General features: G+C 43.9%; 1 protein-coding gene across 1 annotated transcript in view; it reads left to right on the forward strand.

The window, feature by feature from the left end:
* Nucleotides 1–25,955, forward strand: part of LOC125947748 (uncharacterized) — a 116,222-nt gene extending 90,267 nt beyond the window's left edge. Inside the window, exons 5-8 of the mRNA XM_049673022.1 lie at nt 1,129–1,305; nt 9,401–9,514; nt 24,370–24,452; nt 25,896–25,955. Coding sequence (XP_049528979.1) covers nt 1,129–1,305; nt 9,401–9,514; nt 24,370–24,452; nt 25,896–25,955 — 434 coding nt within the window. The remainder of the gene's footprint in view (nt 1–1,128; nt 1,306–9,400; nt 9,515–24,369; nt 24,453–25,895) is intronic.
* Nucleotides 25,956–26,747: the final 792 nt, after the last annotated feature.

Genomic DNA, 26,747 nt, shown 5'->3' on the forward strand with positions numbered 1-26,747 from the left:
GACAACACCGGCGGGAATGAATATTTTGAGATATGGAGTGAAAGAGCATAATTTTAACAAGCGTACCTAATATTAATATTCCGCAACTGAAGTTTACGAGAAGGGGTTAGTGAGTTCAGGAGCGGCACGTGACATGCATTGCCGTGAGGCGGCAAAGGTCCGGCACTTGGATGCCAGCCCATGCGACCACAGCGCCGCCGCCAACATTCGTCGATGCATCGTTGATTCTTTCTGTTGTCAGTCGTGCTGTTTGTGAATTATGTAGCTCAAATGTCTCTTTGTTTAACATAAGGGCTTGATTTTCCCTGAGGTATTCCAGTTTCAATTATACACAGCGGTTGTCACCGCAATATAAAGAGCTGAATGCGTCTAATTAATTACCTATTTATTGAAATAATTTGAATTATTCAATTTTGAGATAACTAAATTAATAAACATATGATCATTAAATAATTAATCAAATAAATAATTACAAATAATTGTACTCTTGATTTGAATTACTCATATTAACTCAATAATTGAGTAATTAGGCAAATAACCACTTTGTAATTAATTACTTTTGCTATATCCAATATGTTGATCGTGTGGCTTTTATAAATGAAGTAGCCAGACAATACATAATTTTCATGTATTGTTTGGGTAATGTCTGCATACGAAGCAGTAGGGTTTCCTTGATACGTTTTTTCACGTGTACACATATAATTGTGTACGACGGCATCCATGCCGTCGTCTGAATCAGCAAGCACGAAGACCAGACAAATTCATGCGCTACCCATAATTGCCTTGGCGGCTGAACGATCGCAGCGCCAGAGAATTGTCCCTAGTAGTTACTGTGTGAAACTCTGTGACATCCGTAGCTTTTGTCTGAGCAAACCTTACTGTAACACTTAGTGCTTAAATAGCCGCAATCGATGTACATAATTATCCCTTAAACTGTGATTTTTGAGTTGTGTTCACGGGATATTTCATTTATTACTGGCCCCTCATTTAGGTTGATGCCAGGGGTCTCACACACTGCATTCGTCTTCCGCAGGATAAGAATAATGTAACCGCAAATACTACACGTGTCCTACAATAGAGTACGTCGTCAAGTAGTACGTACACTACATAGAGGTGTTTTTCACGCAGATGCATACGTGCCGTTCTTCAAGCTGGACGCCAGGGTGCCGGAGGAAAAACGTGCACCTTTTTGGAACACTTGGAGAACTGCACTACATGAGGCGTCCAACTCAAACTCCGGCGGCATCAGCCTCGATTGTGATGTCCTGGTCGCGCACTCGCAGAAGCCTCCAGCTCCTAGGGATGGTCGATTAAATATTTTAATCGATTAACGATTAATCGTTCGTCAGTTTAGCCTATAATCGATTAATCGCTTTCGATGCGGGGTTTTTCGTCGATTAATCGATTAATCGACTTCTTTTTCGGGCGCTTTAAAAAGGCTGAAACACAGTTATCTACTGACGTAAGTACCTATTATAACGTTTGAAAATGGAACCAGGATAAGAAATACAAGGATGTAACCTTTGATAAAGAATAATGTTTAATTTCTTAAAGGCCAACTATAATTGCCGCTAGTGACTAGTGAAGGAATAAACAATATACAGGGTGTTCATATTTAGGTTTTACGGAATTTTTCAAAATTGCCTGTGTCAGGTAGCATAATTCTTATCGTTGAGCTGGGTTATTCGAAGAGGCGGACATTAGTAGCACGAAAAATCGATAGACAGACTTGACTAATTAACTATAAATTGACTAATGAACTTCTTAGTTACTTACTTTACGACAGATATTGCAATTTATGAATTGTAGCCAGTGAGGTTGCAAGACGCATCCACTTGAAATGGATTTCCAGGATGACACCAGTTTTGATATATTATTTCTCAAAGTGTGGGACGAAATACACGGGCGTTCCAGTTACTTTTGTTCTTCAATGCACTTTGGTAAAAAAAGTAATTGGAACAACAGCGTTTGTTTACGGCGAGTTAGATCGTGCATATCTCCAAACTGGTGTCATTCTGGAAATTCATTCCAAGTGGATACGCCTGACAAGTAGATACGCCTGTTTTCTAATATGTGTTCCTCAAGGCTCAGTCCTGGGTCCACTTCTCTTTTACAGCAAAAGCTGTATATGGCTAGGCGAAACGAAAAACCATTCGTCTCATGTTTCGGTAAACGTCTCCAATGGCTGCGCCGTCAGTTACGTCGTTCTTTCTCTATGTCGCACTCAAGCACGCGCGCCATTGGCAGCGCCGTTAGTGACATCGTTAGCGAACGCGTTCCCGGAATTGTCACGTTGACGCTGCTTTGCCCGCAACGCCTCCTCCTCGGCTCGCCGTTGTCACATGCGTTCGATATCACGAGTTAGCTAGGCGTCGTGGTTAGCAGCATCCGCCCCCCATTGGCGCTTGCGTTCCACTAGAAACACAATCATGTAACCAATAATTGAGAAACGCTTCACAGCTTCGGGATTAACCCACTTCTAAACACCGGGGCCGCACGCTTCAGCTTCGCTGGTTAACCATCTGTACGGAGTGCTTGGGCGGTGTTTTTTTTTTTAATCTATATTAACTATCTTCCGAACTGCGTTCTTTGTTCTTCCATAAAGCTATTCGCAGATCACTGTGTTCTCTACCGTAAAATTACTAATCCTTCCGATTCCCAAGAACTGCATAGACGACCTTAACCGCGTAACTGAGTGGTGTTCTAATTGGTGCATGCAACTAAATTCAAATAAATGCAAGGCCATGCGAATATGTCGTAACACTCTCATGCACACGTACTTTATTAATGGTGCACCTGTGACGTCAGTTACTTCTTACAAGTATCTCGGCCTTCATATATCAAATAACCTTTCTTAGCATTCGCATATTGAGTATGTTGCTAATAACGCTAACCGTATGGTTGTTTACTTGCGCCGTAATTTTAGCTCTGCCCCTTCGTCCCTGAAGCTAACTCTCTACAAAACTTCAGTTCGCTCCAAATTGGAGTATGCTTCAGCCATTTGGGATCCGACTCAGTCTTCATTAGTTTCTACTCTTGAAATTATTCAAAACCGCGGTGGACGCTTTATCTCACCTTACCTTATCTTTCGTCACGCCGCAAATGTTCCCGTCTTTCCCTTTTTCAAAATTTTTTTCATTTTAACCCCCTTTTAAAAGAAACCCTTCTTGCCCTTCCCTTTTCCTTGCCCTTCCCTTCCCTTATATTTCGTTCCGCGCTGACCGCAGCCTCGAAGTCGGGGGGCCATTGTGCCGCACAAGCCGGTACAGTGACTCATTCATCTCTGGACAAGCACGGACTGGAATCGCCTTTCCGCATCAGTCGCACTCATCACCGACTCTACCAACTTCAAGAGCGCTGTTCGAATGCCTTTTGTTATTATTTTTTGTTTGTATTTTTGCTGCATTATTGTTTGTTTTTGAATCCACTCCTTTCTGTAACGCCTTCGGGCCTGGAAAGTACGTGAAATAAGTAAATACGTACTTTAAACTCCAAACGAGTTAGCTAGGCGTCGTGCTTAGCAGCATCCGCCCCCCATTGGCGCTTGCGTTCCACTAGAAACACAATCATGTAACCAATAATTGAGAAACGCTTCACAGCTTCGGGATTAACCCACTTCTAAACACCGGGGCCGCACCGGCTGCAATTGGCAAATTGCAAGATGTGTCGTAAGTTAACTATGAAGTTAATTTAGTAATGTTTGGTAATTAGTTGAATATGTGGTTCGATTTCTCGTACTAATGTCCGTCTCATCAATGATAAGAATTATGCTACCTGCCACAGGCGCTCTCAAAAGATTCCGTAAAACTTAAAAATGAACACCCTGTATGTTAAAAAGGACACTTACTGAGGAGGGTGGGGAAGAAGAAATTAGAAGAGAACATCGCAGCGACATCAAGAAGCAACGGCCCTACACGTGATCGCCACATCAAAGCGCGCGGTAGGTTTAATGCTGCCTCGCTGCAAAAGGTGCAGGGCAGCAGCTGAACGGGTGCGCGCTGATCTGAAATTATTCGCCAATTCGTTGCCTCTCAGAGTCACGTGTTGACCCTATACTGCGAGGTAAAAAGCGAAGGAAATGTCTTGACGGTAAGTTCGCTTGCCAAGACTTGCTGCCTCACGTAATGCTCTTTCCGTAGTTTATTTCTTCCTCCATGGGGTCGGGCTCTCTTCGGCCTCAGGCAGCCTGTGTGACGTGTGCGTAAAGCGCGGAAACGCTTGGCAAGCTCGGCAGGACTCGGGAAAACAGTCGACATTCGCTCTCGGTCTTCGCAGCCGCGCTGTCGTTGCTCGTGCTCCGCATTCTATAGTACGATTTGAAAATTTTCACGCCACTTTAGTCACTGTCTGGAAAACGATTAATCGAACTGGTTTAATCGATTAAACCGATTAAATTAAAGGTAGACATCGATGACGATTAATCGTTTTGCGGCATACTTTTAGTCGATTAATCAATTAACCGTTCATCGATATTACCATCCCTACCAGCTCCCATTTAGACAACGCATTCCGTGCGTGCAGTCTTCACAGCTTTCAACTGCATGTGCTTCATTTAATTTTCTGCACAGTGGTGACTAGACTTCGCAGTGATGGGAACGTGCTTCCGTGAATAAAGAGGGATACTTATTTTTGGCGCTCACATTATCCTGCTAGACATGACAAGACCGACGAGGCGGTGCTACTGCACCTAGTTTGTTTTGCGCACTCCCTTCGTGAAAATGGTGGCGCTCCGTCGACGCTTTGTCTACGTTGCCGTTGCGTGTTCTTTTGCGCTCCCGTTGCATTTTTATCGGCAGAGATTGGCAGACATATTAACCTGCGGTGTGAAGGCTTGAGTGCGGTTTGCAGAAGCCGTACGCGGCGAAACGCTTTTTAGCGGCGGGATTATTAAGTCGAAACTGCGCTGCATCTTTCGTTTCCATCGACAAACAAAATATGGATAAGGACGCGATAACCAGGGCCAAATGCCCAATGCGCCTCACCATTACGAGCTGCCAGAACAGCGAGCTTATTGAAAATATACGCCTAATTAGGTGCAACACACAAACCACCGTGCGTACAAATGCGTTATCAAGGAAATGTGCACTTTCAATATTTCTGACACACTATTTTTGGTGACGTCGTTACGCTTCTGCAAAAACATTTTATTAAATAGCTCGTGCTCTCGACCTTGTTGTCTTTCGCGTAGATGAAAAGCACTTAGCGCCACTAAATTAGTAAGGGGAAGAGTACATTAATCAGAATGATCAATAACAGTTGTTTGGGCGACATATAAGTGGTAGAAGTGGTGAGGCTTCTAAGGGCAAATCGCATCAGAAAGACCTAAGTGCTTATTTGTAAAACACTCCCAAATTGCGCCCAGTGGCTGCTGTTACTGCGAACGTTTTTACGAGGCACACAGTTTCACAAACAGTCACGAAATGGACAGAATGACAACCAATTATGCAAAAAAGAAAAGTGTTCACAACACGCAGATTTTTTTATTTTGAAATGCACTTCAAAACAAGAATTTACATCAGTACTTGAGATAATATTCATTACCTGACTAAACAAACCAGCACTTGTGACAACATAAGAATTCTTTCTTCGCGACTTGTCCATTGAGTTCACACAGTATGTAAATGGACCAATTGTTGCCTTCTTGTAGGTCATAAGGCCTCCTTGTGCGATTTCCTTTCCATACAATGCCACAGCACCCTTTTGCACACAACTCTTTCTAAGGTTGTAACCCTTAAGTAGGGACTTGACAAAAGATTGAATGTCCTCACTCTTCCATCCACTACTCATAGGCACAACTTGTTGAAGGGCTGTTAATAAAGCGAACTTCTCAACAATCTGCTTATGGGCATACCTGGTGCCATTTACGAGACTGACCAGCCTCCCATTCATGGACTCGAAAGGCAGAGAAGCCCCACAGTGTCCCCCATTGATCCACATGGTCCACCATATGGACAAGGATATGAGCATTGTAGGTCATGCTCTCTTGGCCGTAGAGTTCTTCATAACCTTTCAGAAACTGCACCATGAGCCGCCTAACTTTCCTCATTTTATCCATAGGAATGGTTGACCGCAAGAAAAAGTGCATGATGGCAACAAACTTCATCCAGTTTTTATAGTATCTGCTAAGTAAAAAACCCTTCAGTACCACTGGAGGGAAAAAAAGAAGCCAATCTCTCCACTCAGATGCCTTCCAGTACTTCATTTCCAAGAGTGACCGCGGCAGTCTTGTCTCCCACACTGGAGTCAACTGGCTCAACCTCTCACTGCAGGTGCGATCCAAGGCTAAATTCGTTCTGCCTCTTGTGGCTGAACCACAGAAAGGCCGTCGTGCGAACAAATCCATTGCAGACAACATGCATATAATCGACAACAAATGAGCTTAGAAACTGTATGAATGCCATGAAAAACAGCATGTTTGCACCTTTGATGCCACAAGACGGTTCCCCGCTCCTGTGTGCCTTATCAACATGCCTAGCAAAGCTTTTTGGCGTCCACTGCTTTGGCTCAGGCTCTTGAACTGTGTAAATGCGAGCATGGCGTCGTCCTCGTTGGACAACTTCGACATTTTGCTCGCACCACGCACAGCCATGAGACCCGTCGCTAACTGCGTCATATTCATGACCATGCAGTGAGCACTAGTGTCAATAGTGCAAGGACCTGGATAAACACGACATGTTTCTGTCACACCAGATTTGCTTGACCAGGAGATGCCCTCAGACGAGAGGCAGTTAATAGTTTCTACAAATGGCTTCAGAAAGGGGTTCATGTGTGGCTTCCCGTTTCCAAACCACAAGCCAAAAAGCAAAAGCTTGTTTACCCTTTCTTTAAAGGGGAGCTCATTGACCTGCAACAGCAGGGGCCACACACAATGTCCAGATGACTGGAACAATGGCACACCATCTGCGTTCCATGTTAATGAGATCTCCTTGTTCGTTATTGGCAGAGCGTTATAGGCCGTGCTCTCAGTGATGTCTTTGACATCATAGGATGCACCCCTTCGGTTCTGTAATAACTTGCCGCTTAAGAGTATGTCTTTGACTTGGGCATCAAAGTTCAGAGTAAGAAAAAAGGAACCTAGGTCTAGAAGCGCAGAGATACTGTGCACTGAGGTACATTGAGGACACGTTACATTAACACTATCACAAGGCAGTTGTGCAAGGTATTCACCACAGTCAGTGCAATAAATATGTGTGCTGCGTTGACATTCAAGTGCCGACGAGAAATTTTTAAAAGATAGGTGCTTTGTTTTGGGGAGTGCAGCACCTTGAGGCATATGGGCATCAATGACCTTCAGGAGGCTTTCTGTGGCTTCCTTTGATGAATGGTGCCGCAGGCTGTGGGCCATCACCATCACCTGAGACTGACCCCGTGAAAGCTTTGATTCAGGGTACAACGGGACATCCTGGGCAAAGAGAAAGTACATGAGCAGCAAGTTAACATCCCCAGCTAGCTTTTCAATAATTGTACAAATAATGGCAACACTGGCAATAGTGATGACTGGGCAAATGTGTAGCAGATTGCTAGGCATCCAATATCATGATCAACATTATAGCACATTTTTGACAGCTTTCACTACATCTTCGCACATAAATGACACTAAATAATGTTGCAGGTCTACCATGCTCTAGGGACATCTTAACATGACAGCTGGTATGATGTCACGGCAAATTGTCTATAAACGATCAACTAAACCACTAAAAATTCCTGTTATTTTTTAGCTAGAATTATGAGGATCGTTCAAGTTGAAACCAAACTTTTCTTTGAGAAACGAAGTGCTTGCAGAACTTCCTCTTTCAATATAAGCACTTTAAACATTGCTGCACTTATCAGTTTCAACCGTACATAGCTGACAGCAGTACAAAGAGCCAACAGTCTACTGAAGCTGTCAAGAAACAGATATATACGCCCAGTGCAATTGTGATCCAACCACGTTCATGTTGCAATGTTCTCATACGATAGAGGTAATAAAATAACAAAATGTTACTACACAAATGCTGTATGGACTCCCCATATTGACACAGGCCCTCTACAAGAGTTAGAGAGGTAAAATTTCTCATTCACAGCAAAGCATATTAGTGCTGCTGGAAAGGAAATTCGCAAACGTTTCGTGAAATGAAAGCTTTGCAAAAGTTAAAAAGCCAACGCAGGAAATCGAACACAGGATGGTTACCTCGGTGGAGTGCACAAGCTTGTCTCAAAATGTAATTGTGCAGCTAACTATATCGAGAAAGGGCTTTAACTACTGATCTAGGATCAGCAATTTAAAAGTTGACAAGGGCAACTTTTTATTATCGATATACCTGCAAAAATTGTCTTTAATGTACACGCTACGAACCTGGAAACTGAAATGGTTGAATCAAGGTCAACGTGTTTTATATTTGCCTAATATTAAAAAATAGAAGCTTCTCCGTATATGACGGCATACCGCACTGTGAAAGACCGTATTGTAAGTATAACGAAAATAATACCATACTAACCAGCTCGTTTCTCGTCTGTTCAGCTTCCTCAGTTCCCTGGTTGCTTTCTTCGTCATCTGACGACGAGGAGTCGTACCGGAGCCTGTCGGCAGCATTTATGTTCCCGTAGTTCAAACACACAAAAGAATTTTCACCGATGTCACTGAAGCTTTCATCGTCACAGTTGGAATCAGCAAGTGGGCTGCTTGGTAGCGACGAACTTCGATCGCAGCATGTATTTTCTGAACGCTGTTCGTGGGCACCTAGCGAGTCCTCGTCGCTGTCAGAGGCGGACGTACTATTGCCAGCACCGTTTTCATAGTCCAAAGCTTTCCTCCTGCATTTCGTTCGTACTGGGACCTCACAAGTACTGTCATAGAGATATTTTTTATATCTTTTTCTGTGCGGCATTTCTGGAGGTGAAAAACGCCAATACACAACCAAACACCGCTGACCGAGAGTAGGCCTGGCACGGCATCGCTGTAACCTGGCTTACGGCGACGCCTAGCGTATTAGCCAAGTCAGCGCCAAGCTTACCCATAAATATTTGAGAAACAATTTTTAATTTCGACAGCTTCCTATACTTTATTCTCAATATAATAGTATATCTATAATTAATGGTTCTTTTAAGCGTTGTTTTATGAATAGTATCGCAATTTGAACAAAAAATGCAGTAACGTTATTGTGGTTTGGCCATATTTAGCGTAAGTGGTTCACGTTAGATTCAATCCGATTCAATCCAATCCGATTGGTGTGTGTCGTAAGTGCCATTTTTAATTTCAGTGCGTGTTTGTCAGTTGCCACAGAAAGTTGGTTCTTTATTCTATGGCCACAGCCGCAGTCACCGTTCCACAGCTTAAACATGAAACACATTCTGGTTTTATGGAAAGACGAGGAAAAGTGGGACATTTACCCTATAACTACAGTTGTTGACGCGAGCATAGGGCTGGAACTTATGGGGGACCCGTGCGGCGCATTGAAGCGGCTCGAGAGCGACTTCATTGAAATCAAGTGGGACGCAGATAAGCCACCGGCACCAGCCAAAATCTTGGCCGTGGGTAAGTACTGTCAACTGCTAAAGCGAGCAGGACATGTGCGCTACGTGTCAAGACGGCACCAATTCCGCAGTCGCCGCGTACACTGGCGCGATTTTTTTATTGTTTAAGTGTGCATGGGTGCATTGCGCTGTAGTAGTCCTTCAAGAAAATATGAGATGAGTTTCACATGAAGATCTGATGACTTTGGCATTAAGGCCAAAGGAGTCTCTGATGTGTTTCTTCGGAAATACTCTGATGTATTCCTAATGCCATTCTAAAACATATTGGCCACCGTCGTTCTGATGCATACTTGATGAGTGTTTTTCTTGTGAGCATGAAATGTCTTCCTAATGTGTGCTCCAAAGCAGTTTTCGTGTGACCGTGTCATGTCTTCCTAATGAGCCTCTACGGAGTTTATACATTAGATTGCTGGCATTCATATAATTCCTAAAACAAAATTAGTCACCACGTGTGGCAACATTTTCTGATGTGTCGTTGGTGCTTGATATACATATACCAAGCTAAGGTGCAGCACTTTTTCCAACATCCAACATGTACGTGGGCCCGTACATATGCTGCACATTAGACATTTCTCAACAAAAAAAACTTGATAAAAACATTTATTGATTATATACCACGCTTCCTTAAAGACAGAAGGAGGTTAAATGTATGGAACACATAGCATCTGTCTGGTTATGGATGTGGTATTTTCCTTTCATTTAATCTCGCTGCTAGTCTTTCAGGAGAGACTGTTTTCGAGGTGGAGGGTCGCCGTCTTGAAGTGAGTGCCTGTGTACCTTGCATGGTGAAAGGACAGAAAATTAACAACATTTGGCAATGAACCACAGGAATACACAGTGTATCACTCGCTGCGAAACCATTTGGAGATGTTAGTTGTGCGAAAAGTTTACGCGATGTCGGTTCACATAAAGTCGTTGAGGAACCGCTGTGTAGCCCTTGGGTGTAGCAGTAACTATAGTATGCCCAAATTTTTCTTGGCTGTACAAACATGCAACATGGATCAGCTGTGGGTGTATGTGTTGTGAACTACTTTGGCTGTATTCGTTTCCACTCGACAAAGAGCAGCAGTGTCTCTGGATTGCTAGCGGGAATTGGAAAATCTTCTATCTGATCACTTGGCATGGAAACAAGCATAGGAGTGCTGGTGTACGGGCAACCCAATGCAACCCCGAGAAATTTAAGTGCCAGCCGTTATAGAATATTTGCATGAGCTACCGGCATAGTTCTCATGCATTTCAAGTCCACTATGTCATGCCTATGTTGTCCTATGTCACATCTATGTTGGTGCTCTCCCAGGCACATGTTGGGGCACCGGCCAGTCTGCCCCATGTAAATCTGACCAAATATACACATAATCAAAGGAACAGACCACACAACCCCTAACAGATACAAGACAAGTTTGCTGGTACCTTTAACTAAGCAAGCCTCCCTTGCCTGGGTGTCTTTCTCAATTCGCTTGTGGACTGCTATGCACATATATAACCAGAAAGAAATAATGTAGACAGGATATGAACGACGGTCCGTAAGTGAATTGTGAAAGGCGAGCAGGCAAGCGAGGCTTGCTTGGTTACCACTAAATTTGTCCACTAAGATACCACTAAATTTGCCCAGTGTGTGTCCGAGGCAGTGTATTGTACTCCTTTCACATGTGGTGAAATGCACATAGTGCAGACTGGCTAATGCCTAAATATTGTCACGTAGCTGTGACGCTGAAGTAAACAGTCGTAAAACTGTGTATGACGAAACTGGTTGTTTATTGGGCGAACCTGTGCCCACAAAAGCAAGCGACACTCAAAGCACAACGATGGCGGCGAACATAGTCGGCGATCGTCGAAAATCTGATCAGCGGCGAAACGTGTTGGCTTTTATACCTGAGTCATCGAAGGTTCCAGATTAATCCCTGATGCCCGCGTGTCTTCCAGAAAGTTCTAGACAATTCGCGTCGCTCATACAATCAGATAACATAAGCGTCGGTGAAAACGGCATCGGTTTGCGGGTCACCCTGTCAAGCACACTTGAACTTCTGTCGTACGTTAATAAGTTAGGCTACAAGTACCTAATGACATCTCGACTTAGTCAAGACCCCCTAGAAAACTTGTTCAGTATTGTTCGCCTATCCTCTGGCTGTAACGACAACCCTACGCCCACTCAATTCCTAATTACCATGAATTGTATGTCTTTCTACAGTTGGTAAAAACTGTAAGGTATAGAAATTCTGATCCATATGCTTTGAGTGCTCTGCTAGAAATTTAAGGAAGTGGCAGCACTCGTCCTCGTAAGACTACCGTTTGGGATCGGGTTGACAGCCTCATTGATGCAGAAAATTTGCCTGCAGCAGAGGCAGCTTTGTCCTCACCTGGCGATCATGACCAGCATGTAGAGAGAAATGATTCACGCCTCATTTACTATGCAGCTGGTTATGCTGCACGGAAGTGCATAATGAAAACAAACTGGGGGCACGCCACCGCAACTATGCTAGTCACGAGAATGCCCTTTTTCATGCAGGTCGCACTGTTTTTGATCGTCACGTCAACGCCGTTGTGCTGTCAAGGCAGCTGTTGCGACCTGGACCATCACTGGCACGTTTGGCGACAAACCGACAACACAGTCAACACAAGTAACGCCGGGCCTTACGCGCTGCCTCTAACGTCGGACCGTTTCCACATCTGGCAACCAAGTGCTACGCTCTGCGCAGCCACTTCGGATGGTCTACAAATACTACCCCCATGCTGCAATCACTCGGGGCACGCCACCGCAACTATGCTGGTCACGAGAATGCCCTTTTTCATGCAGGTTGGTTACTTGCCTAATACTAATTGCATTCGCTCTGATAACGCTTTTCTGCTAGCGGTGTCGTGCCCCACTGACGCCATTGATTGCTTTCGAAAATCAATGTTCATATTTTGTTACCAGTGTATCAACGCCGATGTCGTTTGCCTTCTGTTAGTGTTGGCTGGGGATGTCGAATTGAACCCAGGACCCGATGGGAATAGTAAACCTCAGCCGTCTCTTGAATCCATCGCTATGGCCAATCCCGCATTGAATGCTCTCAGAATACTGTGTTAAGTGAACTAGCGCTGATTCGCGCCGCTCAGTCGAAGGTGGAGGATTCAATTTCTAGCCTTTCCTCGTGAGTCCACGCCCTAAAAAAATCGCGGAAACAAATCAGTTAAGTTGCACAAGCTGTGTAGCCGATCCCGAAATGGCTAAACTTTCCTCGGACATTAAACTGCTCTCGAACAAATGCGACGATGCCGAGATTCGTCTTCGACGCACTAACTCGCTGTTTTTTGGGATCACCGATAAGCAAGATGAAACGTGGTCCCAATCTGAATCACGTATCACTTCATTCTGCTTCCAGGAGCTCGATATCACCATTAATAGTCATGATATTGAACGTGCCCACAGACTTGGCCGCTACCAGCTTGGAAAGAACCGCCCGATAATTGTCAGTTTCATGAGATTCAAAGACAAAGGGCAAATTCTGTCTGCCAGTTCAAAGCTAAAAAATTGGTCGTTTTCAGTCCGTGAAGATTATTCTGCACGTGTGCGCTTGGCAAGGAAGAAACTTTTTCGTATAGTAAGCATTTTCAAAATCCGTTTTGATAAGCTTATTATGAACAACAAACAGTTTGTGTACGATGCTGGAACTGATTCTGTAGTCGAGCTAAATTCATAGCGCTCACTGCATGCACCTAAGTCTTTGGTGCACCACCCTTTTGGAACTCCCAACCGCGCAAGCTCTACCCCAGGAAATAAATCTGTATCAGTTTTACTAACCAATATCCGAAGCTACTTCCCAAAGAAAGACGCTGTCGAAGCTATATTTGATGACAACAGAACTGATATTGCCATCTTTACTGAAACTTGGCTCACACCTATATACAGAATGACGAACTTTTGCACGAACAGCAGTGTTTCGCTTTTTTTCGGCGTGACAGATGTGGTCGCCGGGGAGGCGGCGTGATGGTTCTTGTTAAGGGCACCCTGGTTTCTTCTGTTGCAATCAATAGTAAAAGCGAAATTCTTTGTGTAAACATTTCATTGGCTCATCGCGCCACTATCATCACTGCCTGCTACCGGCCATCCGATTCTGATCGCTCCTTCATTGACGACCTAAGTACCATTCTACTTGATATCAAAAGCCAGTTTCCCGGCGCTAACCTCATGGTTTGCGGTGATTTTAACTTTCCAGACATTGATTCGGACAACCTAACTGCATATTCACGTCACTCCAAAGATTTTTTGGATTTTATTTTTTCTTTCAACCTCGCTCAAACTGTCGGAATACCAACTTGTGATAGTAACAACCTTGACCTTGTCCTTGTGTCAAATCCTGAGCTAATTCAGTCATTGTCATCCACCGACGGTCTTGGCGATCATACGTTAGTGATGTTCAACCTCGCAATTTCAATTCCTTCGCGCCAACGTTCAGTAAAGTACATTCGCGACTACAGCAAAGCAGATTTTTCCAAAATTAATGAGGAAATGGCCAAATTTCTCCAACACTTTGAACAATCTGCTCCTATGGGTCTATTGACGAAAACTGGTTTTTGTATAAAGAAAAAATTATCTCTTTAATAGAATTCTATGTACCCCTCGTTTGCATTCATGGCGATGCCGGGAAACCGTGGTTTACAAACTCATTAAGAAAATTATGTAACAAGAAAAAGCGGTTGTTCAAGGAAGCCAAGAGCTCCAATTCAGCACTAAAATGGGAAAAGTACTTATAGTGTCTGCGTAATTATACGAAGTTGCTGAGGAGCACGAAACGGCACTTCTACAACAAGGGCTTACTTGACATCCTCCCAAATAACCCCAAAAAATTTGAACTTTGTTAACTCCCAATCGTAGTGGCTCGCATAACATCTCTTTTTCTTATCAGGATGGTTCTGTCGTTCCGAAGGAGCTTCGTTCTGACGTTTTGAATGCGTACTTCACGTCCGTTTTCACCTAGGAACCCGCTGCTAATATTCCTATATCACTCAGCTCAAATTTCCCTCAAATGCCACCAGTTGGTATGTCGGCAGAAGGAATCTGTAAAATAATTGACAATTTGAAGATATCCAGAGCCCCTGGGCCTAACAAAATATCAGCTAAAATCCTTAAAGGCACAAAAGTAATATCCAGTCGCGTACTACAGATCATTTTCACGCAGTCTATTTCCAGTGGCCAAATCCCGTCCGAGTGGAAGGTAAGCAGAGTTGCATCGGTTTTCAAGGCAGGATCCGATCCATCGAGTTATCGTCCTATCTCGTTAACATGCATTGCATGCAAACTTATTGAACATATAATTTATTCCCACGTGGCAAAGCACCTGGATAATAATTACTTTTTCTTCAAAAACCAACACGGATTTCGGTCTGGCTTTTCGTGCGAATCTCAACTTTTTGAATTCACGACTGACCTGCACTTAAACCTATAGACTCATCCTTTCAAACTGACATCATTTACCTTGATTTTTCTAAGGCTTTTGACCGTGTTCCCCAGCAGCGCCTCATGACTAAACTTTCTTGTCTTTCATTGAACCCGCTGATATTTTCATGGATTCACTGCTTTTTAACTGATCGTTCGCAGTACACCGTCATTGAAAGTCATCCTTCCGCCTCTACTAACGTTATCTCCGGTGTCCCTCAGGGCTCTGTTCTTGGCCCGCTTCTGTTCCTGATCTTTATCAATGACCTTCCTGCTGAAATTTCATCATCCATTCGTCTGTTTGCGGACGATTGCGTTCTGTACCGACGTATCTCTACTATTAACGATCAGTCATTACTGCAGGATAATTTAACCTTAATCCAAAATTGGTGTTCGAGTTTGCTCATGCAGTTAAATGTATCAAAATGTAAATTCCTGCACGTGTCTCGTAAAAGATCTAACCTACACTTCTCATACACGCTAAACACTACCGCGCTATCACAAGTGGAATCTTATAGGTATCTAGGCATATAAATAACAAGTAATCTAAGCTGGTCAGAGCACATCACGTCGGTTTCTACAAGCGTCTCTAAATCACTAGGTTTCATCCGACGATCACTCACTTTTGATGTATGTTTTGATCATGCAGAATGTACTGAATGTACTGAACAGAATGTACTGTTCCTATACCCTTATCGAGGACAGACGCTGCGAGGGGTCTTCGTTTGCTCGCTCAAACCGAGAGAGAAACGTCATGGAGCAGCCCGATTTTTACGAACTGTCATCTCCAACGGCTGGATCCTACAATGAGGCTACAAATTCCATCGAACTTCCCCCGCCGTGATGCAACTTTACTTTGCCGCCTCTGGTTAGGGGGGGCTTTTACGAAAGCATACTCATTCCTTCTGGGCATGTCCGACACGCCAATCTGTGACTCGTGCAACTGTGAGGAGACGGTGGAACACGTGTTGTGTTTTTGTCATCTTTATGAGATCGAACGTGACCTTCTCCGGAGTGTGTTAGACCGATTAGACAGCAGACCTTTTTCAGAGACAAAGATTCTTGGACTTACAGGCTTACAGGTCGCAGGCTTACAAAGCGACGCGGGCATTGTTACAGTTCATGAAGTCGACTGGCCTCAGTGACCGATTGTGAAGTGTTGGACAACCGCATGTGTTTATACTGCGAGTGCTTTCTTTCCTCTCTCTCCTTTCTTTTCATCCCTTTAAACCCATTCCCCCGTGTAGGGTAGCAAACCGGACGTGCTTCTGGTTAACCTCCCTGCCTTTCCTTCTTTTTTCCTCCTCCTCCTCCTCCACTCACTTTTGCTTCGCCCACGGTTAGACTAATCGCATACGAAACTTTCATCCGTACCAAACTTGAATACGCATCCCCTATCTGGAACCCCCATCAAGGGTACCTAATCCAGGCGTTAGAGGCAATACAAAATCGAGCTGCTCGTTTTATAACGTCCAAATATGATTCTCGGTTGAGCGTTACTAACATCAAAGCTTCGATTGATCTAACCTCCCTAGCATCCCGTCGTAAGATAGCAAGTCTTTGCCTTTTTCATAAGCTGTATTATAATTTTCGTCATTTACGTGAGAGCCTAATTTTGCCGCCCATGTGATCATCACGACGTCTTTTTAATTGTCACAGTGTTCAACGCATTCATGGTTCAACTAACGCTTTCAATAAATCATTTCTGCCGACTGTCATATCGGATGGGAATGTACTTCCTGATGGTATCGTCAATGAAACTAATTCTGTAAAACTTAAACAGTTATTATTACACCAGTGTTGTCCACATACCCAATAGTAAGCCCTTCTTTTCGGCTTTCTAATTTTCATGTGTTTACTGTGTTTACCTGTTTTTGCAACCTGTATTAATGTCTTTTTTGTTTTTGTTTTTATGTGACCCGAGGTTACCTTTTGTTGCCCCCCCCCCTTATGTAAGGCCCCATCAGGGGCCCTTAAGGGCGAATAAATTATGATGATGATGATGATGATGAACTGTGACCCATGTATGCAATCTTTGACGTTGTCATCCGTTACAGAAAGCTCCGACGTTGCTATGTATACACGACAGAAGGACAATGGAGGTCTTCTTTATTCCTCCAGTGCGCTTTTCCATTTTGTGGAAATGCTTGGAAACCTGTTTACAGAATGTTTAGCAAGCAAGACTGCATGCCGACAGTATTATGGATATACTCACCCTCGTCAGGGCAAGGTGCATGAGCAACATTGGTTGCAATGAGCGCGCAGCTGAAGTTACAAGAAAAGTTATCAGCTTCTATTTAACTACACGGCTCCATTTTTTTCGTGAAAGGCATCAACTCAGAGCAACGAAGCAGAAGGGAAGCAGCTAAGCATCGGAAAATAAGTAAAACTGTATGAGAAAGCTGTGCAGTACATGTTTAACACACTTTCTCTGTTTTTTTTCAATTAAAGTTATGTTTGTTTTGTTTGAAGAGGGGGCAGGCAGATCTAAAAAAGAATAAAACGTTACATGTCTACGCGAATGAAGCCCATATGTCGCGGTGGTGCACCTTATGAAAAAGGGCATGAAAGAACCAACACCGTACTTGAACTCTTAAGGAGTCAGGTTCACTATGACCTTAATGGGAATTTTGTATATATTTTTCATTTCGCCTTACTCCATATTCTTAGGCATGCTCTTAAAGTGCTTTGTATCTGGTGTGTGCTCTGTGAGAAAAAAATGGTTTGTTTTATTTTGTAAACATTGTTATTGTAAAAAGAAATATTTCCTGCATGCACTAACAGTGAGATTTGTGGTATTTTTGCAATCTGTGCAGTTCTTTGAGTATTCTTCGGTTGTGCTGATTTTGCTTATTTTTCACTGCTGCAAAAATATTGTACATCGTTTTTGTTTTAATGCTGTTTCTAATAAAATGTACGAACTTGAAAGTGTTTTCGAAAATAAAAGCAATTTTATGCGCTCAGAACAATGTCGCCTGCTCGCTGAAATACTTGCTGGAAAAATTCTATACAATTACAAATAAGCTTGTTTGATACTTTAAGGAAAATAATTTTTAATAAATATATGTGCCGTATTTTTCTTTCCGGCGATCTGTACCCACACGTCGCAATGACGCAAGAAAACTGTCCGCAACTTGACCAAGTGCGGTCAGCTTGGGCAAAGGTCCACTGCTAATGTGAGCGGCGCAAGCTCGACGCTGGCCTTAGTGGACCGCAGTGGAAGATTACACGGCGACTACTGGTACAACATGTAGATAAATCGAATCATCGCGCTCACATTATCATCACAGTAACTGCTACAAACTACCGCAGGCTGCCCACTTTGGTGGCGAACCAGCACCCACATTCATGTACTCGCGAGGTCATCGATAACGCCTCCCGAGCCGTCGCAGTCACAATGGTCAAGTTTTTTTTTAATATATAGCACAAAATGCGAATTGACGCCTTTCCGGTAATACAGATAGCAACAACTTATTTAGATTTACGCTATGCGGTGAAATAACCCGCAGAACCCGCATAGATTAGGCGCAGGACTGCAAAACGTTTCAGGGGCTCTATTCTGGACACGCATGGCGGCTGCACGGCCGCCATTATCCGCCATCTTGGCTGTCTCATTGGCTGTCCAGAGGTCACTTGTTTCGAAATTTGTGCCGGGAAACGGAAGTTTTGCAAAATGCAATTTTGCGTTTTCGTCAGAATGACGAAGCGTGACGTGGAGCTGCAAGTTTTATCGACTAATACTTTTTTGTGGTCCTTGGCACCTATATTGCGACTTTAGCGCTTTAAAAAGAAAGTGGACGGTAGCGTGCAGAAGCTCGTGCAATGCATCTGCAATTTCGCGAATATGTGGTGGTGTTCCAAGATAGCCGGCATGTCAGTTGTTGATTGGCTGAAAGAATATCCCGTGAAGAGCGTCACAGGAAGGGCCGTTTCGTAAACGTCAATCTGACGTTGCGTGACGTTGCGCTGGGCCGCCATTGCACAGATTTTCCGCCATAATTTGTGGTGCGACGAGCCGCGCGAATTATGGTAATGAGCGACCATATGCAGTGTCAGTCTAGAGGCATGCGTATCGCCGCATTTTCCCTGTCATTTGGGGCCATGAAAATCTTTTGTTCACAACGCGTGCTCATAGCATTTGAATCGCTCTCGGGTGGTGTTGGCATTTGTGTTTGAACCATCATTTCTATTAAAAACACGTTTATTTGAAATAATATTGGTGGAAACTAGCAAACTTTCTGTGACATTTCGCACTTTCACTATTGTGTTTGTATTGTAATCAATATTAATGACTTTTCGCGTCATCAAAGGCTATGACAACGGTGACTTTTTAATTTACAAAAAGAAATGTACGCAAGACGGCGCCTTGAAGTTTCCTCTCGCGGTGCGAGTAAGCAGCGAAGTGCACAAGAGATGGCATTGCCAGCGTTTGCGTCACTCAAAGCGGATACCTGTGGCGCGCGCAACGCTATCGATGATATTCGGTCGCTTCTCAGCCAGACGAGTCGGGCTGAGTCACTTGCGGATCACGAGATAGCGATAACGCGGCCTAGAGCGTGCGCTGATCATCACTGGCAGGTCGCGTATGTTGTCTCAAGGTAGAAAGCAAGCGCGTGGGCGCCAATATACGATGACTCATTCCGTTTCCCGAGGACACGCATCCTAGCTAATGAAGCAGACGACAGCCAGCGCGCATGCAGACGACGGAAGCGAGAAACGATTTTGATGGAATAATCGTACGCTTTGAGCTAGCTGCTTTATTTTTACTGGGAAGGAAAACTGTTTTGCTTTATCAACCACGCTATGTTCAATGTCTACATTACAGTTTCTTAGGCGAAACGTCAAATTTGCGTCACGTTACGAAAGCAAAACGGGGCCATCAGCGCCATTTTGTAAGCGTCGCGCCTACGTCACGCCTCGAAGAAAATGGCGGAATGTCCAGAATAGCGGCTCAGGTGACAATGTTTGTAGCGCCATCTCTCGGAGGCTACATAAAGGGCCTCAAGCGGAGCCGTCATCTGAGCCCACTACCCCTATTCTAGAACACCATAGTTGCAGCTCGCACAGACGACCGCCATCTTGAAGACTGAGGAAAAACGACAGCGCCACCTGCATACTTGTGAGGTTGTTGTGGCCTACGTGATGCCAACAATAATAACCAGTAAACTCATGTTTTGTGCCGTGTTACGCCCCGCTACCTATATATGCTGCGAGGCAAAGCAAACCACATAACAGACCACATTTTACGCTATAGTTTATCGTAGAAAGAAATTCTATGACGTATTTTCAATTGTGGATTGCTTCCGCCGTCTGCCGCCAGTAAAAGCATGGCCTTAGAGATCTGGTTATGTTATCCTTTGAAAGCCGTAGCTGGGGCGTGAGTTGAATGATTTTGACTGCCTGCGCCAGCACTTCGTTTAGATAACTTCTTGCTGTTGTTAACATCAGCTGTAGGCTCAGAAATTGGCGAAACGATCTCTGCAGTGTGCCTCGATCGTGGTTTTCGCATAAACCCCAGAATTGATTTTAAATCAACATTTTTGCCAAGCTATGTAACACTGCAATTTGCCTGTAAATTGTGCTCGATATGCTAGACCAATAATCTGTATTATTAGCCCCCCCCCCCCCCCCCCCCCCCCAAAAGAAATCGGAGCCCTTCCACTATGTGCAGATCGAAGATCAGCGAGGCTGTTGGCTTTGCTTCATTATACTTAAAATTGTTTTAATTTGGAGGTTATGTTAAATGGTTGGAAAGACACAACACATAACTTCGTTGCATCGCCGCGCACCGTATTCTGTATGTGCGAGTGAAAACGAGTTTAGGCGATTAGATTCGCACCACCTTGCACCATCGGCCTCAGCACGTTAGGCCGCTACGCGTATCGACTTCTCGTCGCTTTCGTATCCATTCGCGCTGTTGAGTGCGCCGGTGATCCTCGAAGGCGCGCTCTTCCTCTTCGGAGTGAGCGACAAGGGTCTTAACCATACCAAGTCCAAGGGGCAACTGATGACGTCGCTAGGGAAATGGCTATGTAACGAGAGAATGAGACACAGCTACTGGTTGGTAAGACTATTGCGTTTTATCACTGACGTTTCGACACGCATCGTCATAGACTAGAGTTTGGGCAACAGCGTTCATCACTCCGGCGCATTGTTTTTGTCTGTCTGGGTCCCACGTGTGACAAAGGTAATTCAAGGGCGCGTTACAGGTCCCCGAGCCCACACAGGTATGCGCCATTGGCCTGGACCCTTTTTTTGCATACCTCCAGGATCGGCCCACTTGTCTTTTGTCTACATTTCGGAGACATTTTTTTCCAGATCCTAACCAAGGACAGCTTCGCTGCATAAAATAAAAAAATAAGAAAAAAAAATAAAAAATTAAAGTTGCTGTCATACACAATTTTATGTCATGTGCTTTGACATTAGCAACGACAAAAAAAAAAAAGCTGTGTACTCCTCTCATCAGAAATCCTAATATGCATTGCCATTTGAATCTCTGATGTACTTGTGATGCTAAACAACATTAGACGATGCATTTCTGATGCCTGTCTGATGGCACATTAGAAATGCATAAGGTCCTAATCAGAAACTCATGGTTCATTTTCGTAAGGGGTGGCAGGCAGCATGTCCCTTTTGCAGCTAACTTTAAAGCATACCTTAATTGTTGCAGCCACGGGGGTGAACAAGTTAAGAAGCGCCCCCCCCCCCCCTCAAGCAAGTCGAAATTACCGGCAAAGTTAGGGGGGGGGGGGGCGCTATTCCGGAACGACACCAAAATTCAAGGTGTCAACGGCAAAAAAATTTCCGCCCAAAAAAAGAGGTGCAGTGGGAATGGCATCAAAATTTTATTTAACATGAACTTTATTAAGCCAAAGGTTTGTTAGTGGTGTTTATCACTCTCAAAACCACCGAAAGAACTACAGAAAGAGCGCATCGACGCTGCACCGACGCGCCGCCGCGACCAGCGAAACGAACATTGTTTATGCAGCTTCTATTTCAGGCAAAATTATGTCCGCTAGAGTAAAGTGACGCCTAATGTTCACTTTATTAAAAACCATGTCCACGGTGAAATGTTTACCACTAATGAGAGTTCCGATACAAGTCAAGCTCAGCTTCAGTGCATGGCTACCGACGGCGGACAGCGAACCGCGGCTCGGCCATGCTCGCATCTCAGCTGGTGGCGCCGCAAATATCAGCATGTTTTCTTCATCGTGTGAAATTATTGCGAGGAGAGGGTATAGCGGCAACGACGGTAACAAAACATTGTTGCTTGGGAGCGTCTGTGGTTCGTTCTGAAGCGCCGTCTGCTGCAGATTCGAAGTGAACTGGAAAAGGCCTAGCGACGATATTGGTGGTGAGTGATTAGCAGCGGTGAAGCTGCCGGCGACGCCAGAGCGTAGCCGCGACCACTCCTCTGTCGCCGAGTGGTCACGTCGCTGTGCCATAGGAAAATCCTCTGTGCCGTGTGAGAGGTAGACCTCGCCGTCGGCCGGCGGTCCGTCAACCGCTGACACCGCCAGCCGCAGTTCGCCCCGATGCGCACGTGTGCCCACTGGGGCGCCCGGGTGTGACCATGATTCGATGAAATGGCTCATCCGGGCACCCCGATGCGCACCGGAGCGATTTGCCGAATTTGCCATTATTTTCGTGGACTGGATATGGCAGGCCAGTGTTGGTGCGGAGCGAGGGGGGAGGGTCGCTTTCCCGGAACGGCGCGGAAATTTGAAATTAGCAGGGCAGTTAGGGTGGGGGGGAGGCTCTTGCACGGGTAGGGGCGCTTGCTCGGACTTTTACGGTAATAGTAGTAATAATAATAATAATAATAATAATAATAATAATAATAATAATAATAACACTTTATTGACATCAGTCTTTTTATTGACACCTCATGCCATGGGCTTACTTTGAATTATATTTTCGAGAGAGAACGCGCCTCCTCTAGCCTGAGGCAGATGTCTGCATAGGGCGGCCACATGGTGCCAGTTGTAACAGACGGTAGTAGGGTACGAAATAGTTGTCATCTGGACCGCGCTGCCACAACGATTTAGTTACTCTTCACCAAAGCTGTTGGCATTGTTGTGAAAGGACCATTCAAGGACCATTCGGTTTGCGGTGTAAATTACATGCAGTCTATGTATGATTTAGCTTGAAATGCAGCTACGGCAGTTGTTAAGCTGTAAGGACAATATTGTCTGTTGGAGTAGTTATGCATGCCTTGATGTCCACCTGTCAGTTTTTTGTGAGCTAACCGATATGGCCTATGGACCCCAGAAATTACGCGCAGTCGTTGTTCCCAAAGCAAATTGCTAGACCATGCTTATTGTCGTATTTTGAATATGTGCCGCTCGTATTTAAACCGTTCAGATCTGAACATTAATTTTTTAGTACTTCCAGGAATCTGGTAGTGTAAATCGCAGCGTGTTGCATTCATTTTAGAAGTTATTAAGCAGTATCTTTCAACTTCAAAAAAAGTCTTTCTTAAGCAACTTCATTGCAGTAGCATTATGAGATCCCATCATTGGACTGTTATGTGTAATGTTGACGGTGGTACCACATTCATTTCTAATAACCATGCAATGTGTATCTGCACTTTGTTTTGTAAGCCAGTGAGAACCAGCTGGTTTGTCATACCCAGCAGCACTGAACGGCAACAGGTGACACGCACCACAATTGCACAAAACCACATAGTTTTCTTCGCAGCACAGTGAACACACGTGCCATGAACATGTGAGACCACTTAGTTTTCGTCACTTGACACTGCCTCTCATTTTTCCACATTTCTCCATATATTTTCTTGCCTTCCCGAACATATTATAGAAACTACATGATACACTGACAGGCTTATGTGCTTGAAGGTGGACAGTCATCGCAGTGAAATTTGTGAATTTTCATCATATGTTACTTCGAAAACCTTTGTTTCTTCGGGGCATTCCATAGAGAACAGACACGCTCACTGGCATGTTTGTAGGACAGAAACTGGAGAGCATGTAAAGTGGCTCATTAGGCACCTCCAATTCAATGCAGCTGTGGATGTACAGGTGTCCCAGAAAGTAAACGGACTGTGCGAGCGGTGGCAGCGTGTACTACAAAGAAATGCAGGAAAGAAATCTGTGGTGACCGTCCGATCTCCTGTTGCACTTGTTGCAATGGTCGACGCTAGGGGAAGTTTCTGCGCTTGCAGCAACCGCTTATCGGTGGTAAGCTGCTCTTAAAGAAGCGTTTCTATTTCTTTTTTTAATGCACTTTTGAATAAAACTTGTTTGTAACCGTACATAGTCGAAGCAGTATACAGTTTATCTGTACTAACAAATGTCAGGCAATTGCTCGTCTCCACATTATTACTAGTAGACATTTTAAACTAAACCATGCGCTTCTGAAAAATGCTTCTTGAACTTGCTGGGTCATTTAGTGTGGTAAGTTGATTCACTATTTGGTTGCAGGGAGCCTTGTCTCTATGGAAAGAAAAAGAAACAACCGTGCATCAGCACGTGGCACCATCACATCGAGTGAGAGCGAAGACAGCGTAAATTTTCTTGAAAACTTGAAATCCCGTTATTGTTATCCCGTTATTCCTGTAACGTATGTGCAACAGACCCCACCTGTCATCTGTTGCTATCAAGGAGTAGCAGTTGCAGCATCACAGCCATGGTTGGAATATTGTGAACAACAAACAGTCACAGATCAAACAGCAGCTTGCACAGAGCATTGGACATGTGGTGGTTGTGGGTTAGGACCATACCAATGATCTATTGCATTCCACCTAATCTTGTGGAAAATGTGATCTTAAAATGAGGCGTCACTGCCTGTAACCTTTCTTTCAATGTCAAGCTTTCAAGTTTCTCACCATGCAATTGCCCTGCTTGGCCCTTTGTGTTGTCTAATTGCAGCTGCATTCTGTCTTTTAAGGAGACTAAAGAAAATATATCACTTGCATTAGTAAATTACCTTTCTAGAATGCCAAAAAACGCCACTCCTACTGCGAGAACAGTGGGCCAAAAATTGTTATAAAAGGAAACACTGGTGGCCGCGTCACCTTGAAGTTCCTGCACCAGCTTTTCTTCAAGTCATAGATTTTGATGGCCTATTTAGTTTTTGTCAGTAAAAATAGCCACCATTGTACTCTAAAAAAGATAAAGATTAAACATGGCAGGCTTTACAGATTTGTACTAAGCCAGCATGGTCCAAATACAAAAAGATGCTTCGAAATTTATGGCGTCACGCTAATGTCCTGGTGTTGGGTTAAGCATGAAATTCAAAACTTTAAATGACTGGTATTTTAGCTGCCAGTAGTAAATCTATGACTGCAACATTTGCCCAATTTGAGCCACAAATACTCTGAGAACACACGAATTACTTTTTGTTTTATACTATAATTTTGTTTTTGTTTTTTTTTTTGCAAGTGGCTCTTACTGCATGAAGTTGATACTTGCTGCACTTGCTTAGCAAGGCATTTTGCTTATGCCTGTGCAACGAATTCTCTGCATGGTTCGAGCGAGAATAAATATTCAAATAAGATTGTGTGAATATATATACATGACGCGGGTTTTATCAATCACAGAGTGGAGAAATTTTACAATCAGATTTTTGCCATTGAAGAGCGTCACATACTATGTGACACATATGCTTTGTAGTGTGGACAGCTGAGGGGCTGCGGTAGTTTTGGCTTTGCTGAACAATCATTGCTCCCTCTGGCGCTTCTGCTTGTGGTGCTGTTTGAATGGCTCTAGAACAGATTATAGCTTATCCAATGCAAAGAAATCATGTATTCACTGGAACACTTCTTTATTGTGCGATTGTGGTGATGCGAGAAACCAAAGCCAAGTTCTAAGCAAGCTGTTATTTAAAATCTGACATGCTGATGGATTCTAAATTCTGGTTCATGGTAAAAACATTTTACAAAGTGCCTGAAGCCAACAAATGCAGTTTTTATTTCATGCCACTGGTTTTATACATGCTATATTTTCAGGATGACCAGGCTGACAAGGTGGAGCAACTACAGGCCCCTGTTGAGCGCCTCGAAAGTTAGCTGCGAAAAAACGAAAGCGGAGCAAACACAGGACTGTCTTGGTAAGTGCACACGTCTGATGAAATGTTGGGGTAACATTGCTGTAAAGGCGCTGGAGACTTCTCTGAAGTGTTTGTAAGTGGCCACTATCAAGAGCATAACAAAGATCACTCTGGGTTGAAGGCTCCGTGCTGTAAATTCTAGCTGATATCTACCTGATCTTTCGAGAACATGTCCACTGTTGTCTGTAATCCATTTGAAGAGCTAGACTTGTGGTATTTCCAACTAGCAATTTTTGAGAATAATGGATGCTATAAAAAGATGTCCATTATTTAGCAAAGTAAAGATGAAATTGTAACGTGATGCTGCTTGCTAGAAGTGCACAGGTTATTTTTTGACACTCACAATCAAAGATTGCCACGCTTCTTTTGCAATTATAACAGAACTACCTTGGGGCAAATTGTTGCTTGTATTAATTATGCTAAACCTTGTTAACTTTGTGTACAAATATAGTGTCGCAGTCACCCACAAGTACGCATGTCTTCACCTGAGCAGACATGCAATTCGCAACCATAGAGACCACAGTTATGTTGTCACCAGTATAAGGTGGCTGCGAACTAATCGTTCATCGCGATGTATCCAGCAGATTTGATACTAGTGAGTGAGCTGCAGTGGAGTCGCTTTTCATTCTCGACAACAATGTTTGTGACATTGCATGCCTTCCATAGAATCAAAACGAAATTGCTACTCACTGCAAATGCTGCAGATAAATCCGACCAAGGGGGAAGGAATAAACTAAAAAATGTAGCATGT

The sequence above is a fragment of the Dermacentor silvarum genome, chromosome 8 (assembly GCF_013339745.2).
Source record: "Dermacentor silvarum isolate Dsil-2018 chromosome 8, BIME_Dsil_1.4, whole genome shotgun sequence".
Lineage (NCBI taxonomy): Eukaryota > Metazoa > Arthropoda > Arachnida > Ixodida > Ixodidae > Dermacentor > Dermacentor silvarum.